Raw genomic sequence first — 15,141 nt, 5'->3', positions numbered from 1 at the left:
TGTACCTTCCAAATATGTCTCAGTTGTCATTTTATAATTCCCTGTTTGTTTAGTATTTATTTTTGCCATGCAGGGATTTTACATCATTACATAGAAAATTTTGTAAGGTTTCCCTTTGTAGCTTCTGGACAAAGATCACTTAAAATAAGGAATTCAAATAACCGACAAAACTCTAGGAAGCTAGAGGGTGTGGTTGGAAGAAGTTGGGAGGGGGTTAGCGCCCGTGATGGGCAAAGATGAAGACAGGGTGGGTGGGGCTGCACCTGGGAACCAAAGCAGAGAAGTCAGCCGTAGGCTTGGTCATCCCTGTGAAGCCAACGAGGACACATCTCTACAGCTGTGATTAGAGCGCTCTGGGGGCCCCATCAGGTGCTCAAAGCCACGGTCACAGGAGGGGAGCACAAGTGGGGAGGTGTTGCTGCCCAGTGGGCCTTTCTCCCTTGGGCAAGAGGGCAGGTGATACTGCTTTTATTATGGCAAACATAGTATGTGGATACTGGAGAAAGAGAACTTGGTTAGTTAGTGCATGGAATATGAAAAAGTGAAGAAAAACCATGTTTAATTCCACCACAGTTAATATTTTAGCCCATTTCCTCCCCATCTTTTTTCAGCTCATTTTGTTTTAACATCTTTATTGGAGTACAATTGCTTTACAGTGGTGTGTTACTCTCTGCTTTATAACAAAGTGAATCAGCTATACACATACATATATCCCCATATCCCCATATCCCGTCCCTCTTGCGTCTCCCTCCCACCCTCCCTATCCCACCCCTCTAGGTGGTCACAAAGCACCGAGCTGACGTCCCTGTGCTATGCGGCTGCTTCCCACTAGCTATCTATTTGACATTGGGTAGTGTATATATGTCAATGCCACTCTCTCACTTCGTCCCAGCTTACCCTTCCCCCTCCCCGTGTCCTCAAGTCCATTCTCTACGTCTGTGTCTTTATTCCTGTCCTGCTCCGAGGTTCATGAGAACCGTTTTTTGTTTTTGTTTTTTTAGATTCCATATATATGTGTTAGCATACGGTATTTGTTTTTCTCTTTCTGACTTACTTCACTCTGTATGACAGTCTCTAGGTCCATCCACCTCACTACAAAGAACTCAATTTCGTTTCCTTTTATGGCTGAGTAATGTTCCATTGTATACATGTGCCACATCTTCTTTATCCATTCATCTGTCGATGGCCACTTAGGTTGCTTCAATGTCCTGGCTATTGTAAATACTTCAGCTCATATTTTTAAAGTTGGAATTATACTTCATATGCATTTTGGTTTTCATTATTCTTTTTTTAAAGTTTATTTATTTTATTTTATTTATTTTTGGCTGTGTTGGGCCTTTGTTGCTGAGCGCGGGCTTTCTTTATTGCGGTGAGCGGGGCCTACTCTTTGCTGTGGTGTGTGGGCTTCTTATTGAAGTGGCTTCTCTTGTTACAGAGCACGGGCTCTAGGCACGCGGGCTTCAGTAGTTGTGGTGCGCTGGCTCAGTAGTTGTGCTGCACGGGCTTTGTTGCTCCGCGGCATGTGGGATCTTCCCGGACCAGGGCTCGAACCCGTGTCCTCTGCGTTGGCAGGCGGATTCTTAACCACTGTGCCACCAGGAAAGCCCCAATCCATCTTATTCCTTGATGCATTTTCTGGTAAATTGCAGACATCAGTGCATGTCTCCTTAAGTATTTCAGCAAGCATGGCATTAACTAGTGAGCCGTATTTGTTTACAGTGCTTTTCTTTGAATGTAAACTTTACACAGAGTAAAATACAGCAATATTTTTTTTTCTCTCGGTAATTTCATTTTTTTTAATTGAAGTATCGTTGATTTACAATGTGTTCATTTCTGCTGTACAGCAAAGTGATTCAGTGATACATATATATACATTCTTTTTTTATATTCTTTTCCGTTATGGTTTATCATCGGATACTGGATATAGTTCCCTGTGCTACACAGTAGGGCCTTGTTTATCCATTCCATGTTTAATAGTTTACATCTGTTAGCCGCAACCTCCCATTCCATCCCTCCCCCAACCTCCTCCCCCTTGGCCACCACAAGTCTGTTGTCTATGTCCATGAGTCTGTTTCTGTTTCATAGGTATGTTCATTTGTGTCATATTTTAGATTCCACATATAAGTGATATCGTATGGTATTTGTCTTTCTCTTTCTGACTTATTTCACTTAGTATGATAATCTCTAGTTGCATCCATGTTGCTGCAAATGGCATTATTTTGTTCTTTTTTATGGCTGAGTACTAGTCCATTGTATACATGTACCACGTCTTCTTTATCCATTCATCTGTCAGTGGACACTTAGGTTGTTTCCCTGTCTTGGCTATTGTGAATAGTGCTGCTGTGAACATAGGGGTGCATGTATCTCTTTGGATTAGAGTTTTGTCTGGGTATATGCCCAGGAGTGGGATTGCTGGATCATATGGTAATTCAATTTTGAATTTTTTAAGGAACCTCCATACTGTTCTCCAAAGTGGCTGTACCAATTTACATTCCCACCAACAGTGTAAGAGGGTTCCCTTTTCTCCACATCCTCTCCAGCATTTGTTATTTGTAGAGTTTTTCATGATGGCCATTCTGACCAGTGTGAGATGGTACCTTATTGTAGTTTTGATGTTCATTTCTCTAATAATTAGTGATTTTGAGCATCTTTTCATGTGCCTATTAGCTATTTGCATTTCTTCTTTGAAGAAATGTCTTTTTAGATCTTCTGCCCCTGTTTTGATTGGTTCATTTATTTTTTTGTTGTTGAGTTGTGTGAGCTGTTTATATATTTTGGAAATCAAGCCCTTCTCGGTTGCATTGTTTGCAAATATTTTCTCCCGTTTTGTAGGTCGTCTTTTCATTTTGTTAATGGTTTCCTTTGCTGCGCAAAAGCTTGTACGTTTGATTAGGTCCCATTTGTTTATTTTTGCTTTTATTCCTATTGCCTTGGGAGACTGACCTAAGAAAACATTGGTACAATTTATGTCAGAGAATGTTTTGCCTGTGTTCTCTTCTAGGAGTTTTATGGTGTCATGTCTTACGTTTAAGTCTTTAAGCCATTTTGAGTTCATTTTTGTGTATGGTGAGAGGGTGTGTTTTCAATTCATTGATTTACATGCAGCTGTCCAACTTTCCCAGCACCACTTGCTGAAGAGGCTTTTTCCCTTTGTATATTCTTGCCTTTTTTGTCAAAAACTAATTGACTATAGGTGTGTGGGTTAATTTCTGCGCTCTCTGTTCTGTTCCATTGATCCATATGTCTGTTTTTGTGCCAATACCATGCTGTTTTGATTACTATAGCTTTGTAGTATTGTCTTAAGTCTGGGAGAGTTATGCCTGTTGCTTTGTTCTGTTTCTTCAGGATTGCTTTGGCCATTCTGGGTGTTTTATGGTTCCATATAAATTTTAGGATTATTTGTTCTAGTTCTGTGAAAAATGTCATGGGTCATTTGATAGGGATTGCATTAAATCTGTAGATTGCTTTGGGTAGTGTAGTCATTTTAACAATATAAATTCTTCCAATCCAAGAGCAGGGGCTATCTTTCCATTTCTTTGAATCATCTTCAGTTTCCTTTAACGTTGTATAGCTCTCAGCATACAAGTCTTGCACCTCCTTGGTCGGATTTATTCCTAAGTATTTTATTTTTGGAGGTGCATTTTGTTTTCAATATTTCTTTATTTGGCTGCGCCGGGTCTTGGCTGCCACGTGCGGGATCTTCATTGCTGCGTGCAGGATCTTTAGTTGCAGCATGCGGGATCATTAGTTGCGGCATGCGGGATCTTTAGTTGCGGCATTCGCACCCTTCCTTGTGGCATGTGAGACCTAGTTCCCTGACCAGGGATGGAACCCGGGCCCCCTGCATTGGGATTGTGGAGTCTTAGCCACTGGACCACCAGGGAAGTCCTGAGGGTGTGATTTTGGAAGGTATTGTCTTTTTTACATTCCCTTTCTGATATTTCATTGTTGGTGTAAAGAAATGCAACCGATTTCTGTATGTTAATCTTGTATCCTGCTACGTTTCTGAATTCACTGATCAGTTCTCGTAGTTTTTGTGTGGAGTCTTTAGGGTTTTCTACATATAGAGTCATGTCATCTGCATATAATGACGATATTATCTCTTCCAATTTGGATACCTTTTATTTCTTTTTCTTGTCTGATTGCTGTGGCTAGGACTTCCAATACTATGTTGAATAGAAGAGGTGGAAGTGGGTATCCTTGTCTTATTCCAGAGTTTAGCGGGAGGGCTTTCAACTTTTCACCATTGAGTATTATATTGGCTCTGGGTTTGTCATAAATAGCTTTTATTATGTTGAGATGTATTCCCTCTATACCCACTTTGGTAAGAGTGTTTATCATGAATGGATGTTGAATTTTGTCAAGTGTTTTTTCTGCATCTATTGAGATGATCAAGTGGTTTTTGACTTTTGTTTATGTGGTGTATCACATTGATTGATTTGCATATGTTGAACCATCCTTATGAACCTGGGATGAATCCCACTTGGTTGTGGGGTATGATCTTTTTTATGTGTTGTTGGATCCAGTTTGCTATATTTGGTTGAGAATTTTTGCATCTATATTCATCAGAGATATTGGCCTGTAATTTTCTTTTTTGGTGGTCTCTTTGTCTGGTTTTGGTATCAGGGTGATGGTGGCTTCATAGAATGTCTTTGGGAGTGTTCCCTTCTCTTCAGTTTTTTGGAAGAGTTTGAGAAGGATCAGTATAAGTTCTTCTTTGTATGTTTGGTAGAATTTGCCTATGAAGCCATCTGGTCCTGGACTTTTGTTTGTGGGGCAGTTTTGTTTTAAATAAATTTATTTATTTTATTTAATTTATTTTTGGCTGCACCGGGTCTTTGTTTTTTTTGTGTGTGTGTGTACACATTTAGTTTTATTGTAACAAAGCAACCTGTACACTTTTAACGTTTAAAACTGAGCATCATCTTTCCTTTCCAGTGAAACAGAAAGAAAAATATAACACTAAACAGGAACAAAATTACAATAGAGAATGTCCATTGCAAATAAGATCCTACAGGTTCTGCTGATTCTCCCATCGAGTGGCAGGGCTCAAGTCATCATTAGGAGAGAATTTTATTTTAAAAGTGTCATCTTAAACTGCAAGGATGTCCGTTAAACATCCCAATTAAACATGCCAGAGGAGAAGCCATGTTGTCAAAATGCCCCCTTAACCCACCCAAACATCTCAAACCCACCCTTTGCTGACCTTCTATAACCCCATTTTTTTAAGTTTTTTTTCCCTTTTTTTAAACAAGAGAAAGTAGACAGATAGATGTTGGTAAATGCTAACTGTCCATATTCACATAGAGACACAGTGTAATCTCTGAGCCCGATATACAGAGAAAGGAGGAAAACAGCTAGAATTCTATGCACTACTACACAGGGGCCTAGCACCCTCCAGCTTCCAGCAGAGCTAAGGAGCAGAAGGTTTTTCTTTTTTCCCACAGAGCATGGTGGTGTTGATTCCGTAAAGTTTTTGTTGAGACAGGAAGGGATAAGAATGAATCTGGAACACAAAGGGGTAGAGATTCTTTTCCCACTGAATTCTGCTCAAGGTATTTCCCCCCAAAATAAGTTGTGAGCCATGGTATAAAGGAGAAAAGAGACCTCAAACACAGGGCAACTGAGCACAAGAGGAGAAGGAGAAAAAAAAACAAAAAAGACTGCAACTTGCTCCCAGGGACTGGAGAAAATTAAAAAAGGAAGGTTGGAATCCATCAGTGTTCCATTAGTCATCTTCTCCTTCATCTTCCTTCATCCTTATCCCCTTCTTCATCAATATCTTCCAGTCCTTCTTCCTCTTCATCATCATCATCATCTTCTTCTCCTTCCCCTTCCTCATCATCCATGTCCGGAACCAAGTGGTACTGTAATGGATTTGGCCAAATACCATCTTTGATGACCTCTCCTAACTCATCTGCACCTGCATCAGAATGATCAGTAAACCAGGTGAAGAAGCTTTCTGGCTCCTCATGCTGTCTCTTCCTGCTGGCTTTATTCTGCGTTTGACTTGCACGTTTTGTCAGATCCTTTCCAGATTTCCATTTGATTTCAGTGGACTTTGAAGATGGATCACCACTCTCATTCAGATGAAATTCTTTGGAGAGAACTTTATTTTCGAAGTAAGGGTTTTCATCAAAATAAAAATCTATTCTGTAACCTGATTTACTATCTTCAAATTCTGTCACGTCGACTCTTGTCAAATAATGCAGCACCTCTTCATCCTCCTCCCCAAGCAGTGCAGACACTTGTGGATGGCGAACAAATGTTGTTACCCCAAAATTTGGGATTTTGGCCATCAATTCCGACCTCTTCTGAAAAAATGGTTGGCGGAGTTTGTTATATTTCTGTTCTACTTTCAAAATCTCCTCACTGGCTTGTTCGTTAAGTCTGTCTATTTCATTTTGTACTTCATCAACATGTTCAACTGCTTCTTGCTGTTCTTCTTCTTCCTTCGGCAAGTTCGGAGAAGCAGACGTTTCCTCTGGCCTGGAGGCAGGAGTCCGTCTCGGTTTCTTTGGTTTCTTTGCTTGGGGTGGAAGTGAAAACTGGTGTTTGGGGGCCATGCTGGGAGAAAAGCCAAGAATCCACCCAAGGGAAGAAGCTCGTACTGGGAGCTCTGAGAACTCTGCACTGGGCCTTTGTTGCTGTGCACGGTCTTTCTGTAGTTGTGGTGAGCAGGGGCTACTCTTCATTGCGGAGCTCGGGTTCTAGACACACAGGCTTCAGTAGTTGTGGCACATGGGCTCAGTAGTTGTGGCTCTTGGGCTCTGGAGCACAGGCTCAGTAGTTGTGGCACACGGTCTTAGTTGCTCCGCAGCATGTGGGATCTTCCCGGATCAGGGATGGAACCCATGCCCCCTGCATTGGCAGGTGGATCCTTAACCACTGCACCACCAGGGAAGCCCTGTGGGAGAGTCTTTAAACTACAGATTCTAGTTCATCTCTAGTGATTGGTCTGTTCAAATTATCTGTTTCTTTTTGATTCAGTTTTGGTGGGCTGTATGTTTCTAGAAAGTTGTCCATTTCTTCTAGGTTGTCGAATTTATTGGCATATAATTGTTCATCGTATTCCCCTATGGTTTTTGTATTTGTGCGGTGTCAGTTGTTATTCTCCTTTTTCATTTCTTATTTGGTTTATTTGGGTCTTCTCTCTCTTCTTCTTGGTGAGCCTGGCCAGAGGTTTGTCGATTTTGTTTACCCTTTCAAAGAACCAGCTCTTGGTTTTATTGATGTTTTTCTATTGTGTTTTCATCTCTATTTTATTTATTTCCTCTCTGATCTTTATTATTTCCTTCCTTCCGCTGACTTTAGGTTTTGTTTGTTCTTTTTCTAATTCTTTTAAGGGGTAGGTTAGGTTGTTTATTTGAGATTTGTCTCATTTTTTGAGGAAGACCTGTATCGCTATGAACTCCCCTCTAAGAACTGCTTTTGCTGCATCCCGTAGATTTTGTATGGTTGCGTGGGCTTCAGTAGTTGTGGCTCGTGGGCTCTAGAGCACAGGCTCAGTAGTTGTGGCGCACAGGCTTAGTTGCTCTGTGGCATGTGAGAGCTTCCTGGACCAGGGCTCGAACCCGTGTCCCCTGCATTGGCAGGCGGATTCTTAACTACTGTGCCACCAGGGAAGTCCCTAGAATTTGGTTTTGATACGCGATTTTTGCTTTGTTTACCTATCTTCAAGCCTCTACTTTTACAAACACCTAGTAATTTCACCCTTGTTCAGAGACTGCTTCAAGTTCATTCTTTCTTTTTCTTTCTTTCCTTTCCTTCTTTCTTACTTTTATTAAAAAAGGTTGCAGTGAACATCATATATATAATCTTGGTGAAATTATAAATATTTCTACAATATAAATTCCAAACAGGGTCTTGCTCAGTGGCTCCATGCATTTATAAATTTACTAGATATTGTGAAATTGTCCTTCAGAAAGTTGCATCACTTTATGCTTTCACAACAATGCATGACCACTCATTTTCCTATCGCCCATCCTCAAACTGGAGGCTATCCAACTTTTTCATTGACCTTTCGGCAGTTTGCAAGGTAAGAAATTATATTCCATTACTGTTTGGGCTTTCATTTCTTTTATTACCAGTGAGGTCCAACACTTCCCCCTGTTTTTTTGGTAATTGGTGTTTCTTTGTACCCTTTGCTTAACTTCAGCTTTGTCTTCTATTGGGTTCTTCATCTTCTTTTTTTAACTTTTGATTTTGAGCTCTGCATAAATTAGGTAAATCAGCCCTTTGTCCTGTATCTTCCAAATATGTCTCAGTTGTCATTTTATAATTCCCTGTTTGTTTAGTATTTATTTTTGCCATGCAGGGATTTTACATCATTACATAGAAAATTTTGTAAGGTTTCCCTTTGTAGCTTCTGGACAAAGATCACTTAAAATAAGGAATTCAAATAACCGACAAAACTCTAGGAAGCTAGAGGGTGTGGTTGGAAGAAGTTGGGAGGGGGTTAGCGCCCGTGATGGGCAAAGATGAAGACAGGGTGGGTGGGGCTGCACCTGGGAACCAAAGCAGAGAAGTCAGCCGTAGGCTTGGTCATCCCTGTGAAGCCAACGAGGACACATCTCTACAGCTGTGATTAGAGCGCTCTGGGGGCCCCATCAGGTGCTCAAAGCCACGGTCACAGGAGGGGAGCACAAGTGGGGAGGTGTTGCTGCCCAGTGGGCCTTTCTCCCTTGGGCAAGAGGGCAGGTGATACTGCTTTTATTATGGCAAACATAGTATGTGGATACTGGAGAAAGAGAACTTGGTTAGTTAGTGCATGGAATATGAAAAAGTGAAGAAAAACCATGTTTAATTCCACCACAGTTAATATTTTAGCCCATTTCCTCCCCATCTTTTTTCAGCTCATTTTGTTTTAACATCTTTATTGGAGTACAATTGCTTTACAGTGGTGTGTTACTCTCTGCTTTATAACAAAGTGAATCAGCTATACACATACATATATCCCCATATCCCCATATCCCGTCCCTCTTGCGTCTCCCTCCCACCCTCCCTATCCCACCCCTCTAGGTGGTCACAAAGCACCGAGCTGACCTCCCTGTGCTATGCGGCTGCTTCCCACTAGCTATCTATTTGACATTGGGTAGTGTATATATGTCAATGCCACTCTCTCACTTCGTCCCAGCTTACCCTTCCCCCTCCCCGTGTCCTCAAGTCCATTCTCTACGTCTGTGTCTTTATTCCTGTCCTGCTCCGAGGTTCATGAGAACCGTTTTTTGTTTTTGTTTTTTTAGATTCCATATATATGTGTTAGCATACGGTATTTGTTTTTCTCTTTCTGACTTACTTCACTCTGTATGACAGTCTCTAGGTCCATCCACCTCACTACAAAGAACTCAATTTCGTTTCCTTTTATGGCTGAGTAATGTTCCATTGTATACATGTGCCACATCTTCTTTATCCATTCATCTGTCGATGGCCACTTAGGTTGCTTCAATGTCCTGGCTGTTGTAAATACTTCAGCTCATATTTTTAAAGTTGGAATTATACTTCATATGCATTTTGGTTTTCATTATTCTTTTTTTAAAGTTTATTTATTTTATTTTATTTATTTTTGGCTGTGTTGGGCCTTTGTTGCTGAGCGCGGGCTTTCTTTATTGCGGTGAGCGGGGCCTACTCTTTGCTGTGGTGTGTGGGCTTCTTATTGAAGTGGCTTCTCTTGTTACAGAGCACGGGCTCTAGGCACGCGGGCTTCAGTAGTTGTGGTGCGCTGGCTCAGTAGTTGTGCTGCACGGGCTTTGTTGCTCCGCGGCATGTGGGATCTTCCCGGACCAGGGCTCGAACCCGTGTCCTCTGCGTTGGCAGGCGGATTCTTAACCACTGTGCCACCAGGAAAGCCCCAATCCATCTTATTCCTTGATGCATTTTCTGGTAAATTGCAGACATCAGTGCATGTCTCCTTAAGTATTTCAGCAAGCATGGCATTAACTAGTGAGCCGTATTTGTTTACAGTGCTTTTCTTTGAATGTAAACTTTACACAGAGTAAAATACAGCAATATTTTTTTTTCTCTCGGTAATTTCATTTTTTTTAATTGAAGTATCGTTGATTTACAATGTGTTCATTTCTGCTGTACAGCAAAGTGATTCAGTGATACATATATATACATTCTTTTTTTATATTCTTTTCCGTTATGGTTTATCATCGGATACTGGATATAGTTCCCTGTGCTACACAGTAGGGCCTTGTTTATCCATTCCATGTTTAATAGTTTACATCTGTTAACCGCAACCTCCCATTCCATCCCTCCCCCAACCTCCTCCCCCTTGGCCACCACAAGTCTGTTGTCTATGTCCATGAGTCTGTTTCTGTTTCATAGGTATGTTCATTTGTGTCATATTTTAGATTCCACATATAAGTGATATCGTATGGTATTTGTCTTTCTCTTTCTGACTTATTTCACTTAGTATGATAATCTCTAGTTGCATCCATGTTGCTGCAAATGGCATTATTTTGTTCTTTTTTATGGCTGAGTACTAGTCCATTGTATACATGTACCACGTCTTCTTTATCCATTCATCTGTCAGTGGACACTTAGGTTGTTTCCCTGTCTTGGCTATTGTGAATAGTGCTGCTGTGAACATAGGGGTGCATGTATCTCTTTGGATTAGAGTTTTGTCTGGGTATATGCCCAGGAGTGGGATTGCTGGATCATATGGTAATTCAATTTTGAATTTTTTAAGGAACCTCCATACTGTTCTCCAAAGTGGCTGTACCAATTTACATTCCCACCAACAGTGTAAGAGGGTTCCCTTTTCTCCACATCCTCTCCAGCATTTGTTATTTGTAGAGTTTTTCATGATGGCCATTCTGACCAGTGTGAGATGGTACCTTATTGTAGTTTTGATGTTCATTTCTCTAATAATTAGTGATTTTGAGCATCTTTTCATGTGCCTATTAGCTATTTGCATTTCTTCTTTGAAGAAATGTCTTTTTAGATCTTCTGCCCCTGTTTTGATTGGTTCATTTATTTTTTTGTTGTTGAGTTGTGTGAGCTGTTTATATATTTTGGAAATCAAGCCCTTCTCGGTTGCATTGTTTGCAAATATTTTCTCCCGTTTTGTAGGTCGTCTTTTCATTTTGTTAATGGTTTCCTTTGCTGCGCAAAAGCTTGTACGTTTGATTAGGTCCCATTTGTTTATTTTTGCTTTTATTCCTATTGCCTTGGGAGACTGACCTAAGAAAACATTGGTACAATTTATGTCAGAGAATGTTTTGCCTGTGTTCTCTTCTAGGAGTTTTATGGTGTCATGTCTTACGTTTAAGTCTTTAAGCCATTTTGAGTTCATTTTTGTGTATGGTGAGAGGGTGTGTTTTCAATTCATTGATTTACATGCAGCTGTCCAACTTTCCCAGCACCACTTGCTGAAGAGGCTTTTTCCCTTTGTATATTCTTGCCTTTTTTGTCAAAAACTAATTGACTATAGGTGTGTGGGTTAATTTCTGCGCTCTCTGTTCTGTTCCATTGATCCATATGTCTGTTTTTGTGCCAATACCATGCTGTTTTGATTACTATAGCTTTGTAGTATTGTCTTAAGTCTGGGAGAGTTATGCCTGTTGCTTTGTTCTGTTTCTTCAGGATTGCTTTGGCCATTCTGGGTGTTTTATGGTTCCATATAAATTTTAGGATTATTTGTTCTAGTTCTGTGAAAAATGTCATGGGTCATTTGATAGGGATTGCATTAAATCTGTAGATTGCTTTGGGTAGTGTAGTCATTTTAACAATATAAATTCTTCCAATCCAAGAGCAGGGGCTATCTTTCCATTTCTTTGAATCATCTTCAGTTTCCTTTAACGTTGTATAGCTCTCAGCATACAAGTCTTGCACCTCCTTGGTCGGATTTATTCCTAAGTATTTTATTTTTGGAGGTGCATTTTGTTTTCAATATTTCTTTATTTGGCTGCGCCGGGTCTTGGCTGCCACGTGCGGGATCTTCATTGCTGCGTGCAGGATCTTTAGTTGCAGCATGCGGGATCATTAGTTGCGGCATGCGGGATCTTTAGTTGCGGCATTCGCACCCTTCCTTGTGGCATGTGAGACCTAGTTCCCTGACCAGGGATGGAACCCGGGCCCCCTGCATTGGGATTGTGGAGTCTTAGCCACTGGACCACCAGGGAAGTCCTGAGGGTGTGATTTTGGAAGGTATTGTCTTTTTTACATTCCCTTTCTGATATTTCATTGTTGGTGTAAAGAAATGCAACCGATTTCTGTATGTTAATCTTGTATCCTGCTACGTTTCTGAATTCACTGATCAGTTCTCGTAGTTTTTGTGTGGAGTCTTTAGGGTTTTCTACATATAGAGTCATGTCATCTGCATATAATGACGATATTATCTCTTCCAATTTGGATACCTTTTATTTCTTTTTCTTGTCTGATTGCTGTGGCTAGGACTTCCAATACTATGTTGAATAGAAGAGGTGGAAGTGGGTATCCTTGTCTTATTCCAGAGTTTAGCGGGAGGGCTTTCAACTTTTCACCATTGAGTATTATATTGGCTCTGGGTTTGTCATAAATAGCTTTTATTATGTTGAGATGTATTCCCTCTATACCCACTTTGGTAAGAGTGTTTATCATGAATGGATGTTGAATTTTGTCAAGTGTTTTTTCTGCATCTATTGAGATGATCAAGTGGTTTTTGACTTTTGTTTATGTGGTGTATCACATTGATTGATTTGCATATGTTGAACCATCCTTATGAACCTGGGATGAATCCCACTTGGTTGTGGGGTATGATCTTTTTTATGTGTTGTTGGATCCAGTTTGCTATATTTGGTTGAGAATTTTTGCATCTATATTCATCAGAGATATTGGCCTGTAATTTTCTTTTTTGGTGGTCTCTTTGTCTGGTTTTGGTATCAGGGTGATGGTGGCTTCATAGAATGTCTTTGGGAGTGTTCCCTTCTCTTCAGTTTTTTGGAAGAGTTTGAGAAGGATCAGTATAAGTTCTTCTTTGTATGTTTGGTAGAATTTGCCTATGAAGCCATCTGGTCCTGGACTTTTGTTTGTGGGGCAGTTTTGTTTTAAATAAATTTATTTATTTTATTTAATTTATTTTTGGCTGCACCGGGTCTTTGTTTTTTTTGTGTGTGTGTGTACACATTTAGTTTTATTGTAACAAAGCAACCTGTACACTTTTAACGTTTAAAACTGAGCATCATCTTTCCTTTCCAGTGAAACAGAAAGAAAAATATAACACTAAACAGGAACAAAATTACAATAGACAATGTCCATTGCAAATAAGATCCTACAGGTTCTGCTGATTCTCCCATCGAGTGGCAGGGCTCAAGTCATCATTAGGAGAGAATTTTATTTTAAAAGTGTCATCTTAAACTGCAAGGATGTCCGTTAAACATCCCAATTAAACATGCCAGAGGAGAAGCCATGTTGTCAAAATGCCCCCTTAACCCACCCAAACATCTCAAACCCACCCTTTGCTGACCTTCTATAACCCCATTTTTTTAAGTTTTTTTTCCCTTTTTTTAAACAAGAGAAAGTAGACAGATAGATGTTGGTAAATGCTAACTGTCCATATTCACATAGAGACACAGTGTAATCTCTGAGCCCGATATACAGAGAAAGGAGGAAAACAGCTAGAATTCTATGCACTACTACACAGGGGCCTAGCACCCTCCAGCTTCCAGCAGAGCTAAGGAGCAGAAGGTTTTTCTTTTTTCCCACAGAGCATGGTGGTGTTGATTCCGTAAAGTTTTTGTTGAGACAGGAAGGGATAAGAATGAATCTGGAACACAAAGGGGTAGAGATTCTTTTCCCACTGAATTCTGCTCAAGGTATTTCCCCCCAAAATAAGTTGTGAGCCATGGTATAAAGGAGAAAAGAGACCTCAAACACAGGGCAACTGAGCACAAGAGGAGAAGGAGAAAAAAAAACAAAAAAGACTGCAACTTGCTCCCAGGGACTGGAGAAAATTAAAAAAGGAAGGTTGGAATCCATCAGTGTTCCATTAGTCATCTTCTCCTTCATCTTCCTTCATCCTTATCCCCTTCTTCATCAATATCTTCCAGTCCTTCTTCCTCTTCATCATCATCATCATCTTCTTCTCCTTCCCCTTCCTCATCATCCATGTCCGGAACCAAGTGGTACTGTAATGGATTTGGCCAAATACCATCTTTGATGACCTCTCCTAACTCATCTGCACCTGCATCAGAATGATCAGTAAACCAGGTGAAGAAGCTTTCTGGCTCCTCATGCTGTCTCTTCCTGCTGGCTTTATTCTGCGTTTGACTTGCACGTTTTGTCAGATCCTTTCCGGATTTCCATTTGATTTCAGTGGACTTTGAAGATGGATCACCACTCTCATTCAGATGAAATTCTTTGGAGAGAACTTTATTTTCGAAGTAAGGGTTTTCATCAAAATAAAAATCTATTCTGTAACCTGATTTACTATCTTCAAATTCTGTCACGTCGACTCTTGTCAAATAATGCAGCACCTCTTCATCCTCCTCCCCAAGCAGTGCAGACACTTGTGGATGGCGAACAAATGTTGTTACCCCAAAATTTGGGATTTTGGCCATCAATTCCGACCTCTTCTGAAAAAATGGTTGGCGGAGTTTGTTATATTTCTGTTCTACTTTCAAAATCTCCTCACTGGCTTGTTCGTTAAGTCTGTCTATTTCATTTTGTACTTCATCAACATGTTCAACTGCTTCTTGCTGTTCTTCTTCTTCCTTCGGCAAGTTCGGAGAAGCAGACGTTTCCTCTGGCCTGGAGGCAGGAGTCCGTCTCGGTTTCTTTGGTTTCTTTGCTTGGGGTGGAAGTGAAAACTGGTGTTTGGGGGCCATGCTGGGAGAAAAGCCAAGAATCCACCCAAGGGAAGAAGCTCGTACTGGGAGCTCTGAGAACTCTGCACTGGGCCTTTGTTGCTGTGCACGGTCTTTCTGTAGTTGTGGTGAGCAGGGGCTACTCTTCATTGCGGAGCTCGGGTTCTAGACACACAGGCTTCAGTAGTTGTGGCACATGGGCTCAGTAGTTGTGGCTCTTGGGCTCTGGAGCGCAGGCTCAGTAGTTGTGGCACACGGTCTTAGTTGCTCCGCAGCATGTGGGATCTTCCCGGATCAGGGATGGAACCCATGCCCCCTGCATTGGCAGGTGGATCCTTAACCACTGCACCAC

General features: G+C 40.9%; 2 protein-coding genes across 2 annotated transcripts; both read right to left on the bottom strand.

Annotated features, from left to right (window-relative positions):
• Positions 1-4,905: 4,905 nt before the first annotated feature.
• LOC137758019 (protein SET-like) lies at positions 4,906-6,566 on the bottom strand. Its single transcript, XM_068534412.1, has one exon. It carries the CDS (start codon positions 6,564-6,566, stop codon positions 5,745-5,747), a length of 822 nt encoding a protein of 273 aa, XP_068390513.1. The 3' UTR covers positions 4,906-5,744.
• A 6,669-nt stretch (positions 6,567-13,235) lies between these two features.
• Positions 13,236-14,810, bottom strand: LOC137758016 (protein SET-like). Its single transcript, XM_068534409.1, has one exon. The coding sequence runs from the start codon at positions 14,808-14,810 to the stop codon at positions 13,989-13,991; it is 822 nt and encodes a 273-aa protein (XP_068390510.1). The 3' UTR covers positions 13,236-13,988.
• Between the last annotated feature and the right edge of the window lie 331 nt (positions 14,811-15,141).

This window comes from Eschrichtius robustus, unplaced genomic scaffold (genome assembly GCF_028021215.1).
Source record: "Eschrichtius robustus isolate mEscRob2 unplaced genomic scaffold, mEscRob2.pri scaffold_651, whole genome shotgun sequence".
Taxonomy (NCBI): domain Eukaryota; kingdom Metazoa; phylum Chordata; class Mammalia; order Artiodactyla; family Eschrichtiidae; genus Eschrichtius; species Eschrichtius robustus.
This window is presented reverse-complemented; position numbering and strand designations above follow the sequence as displayed.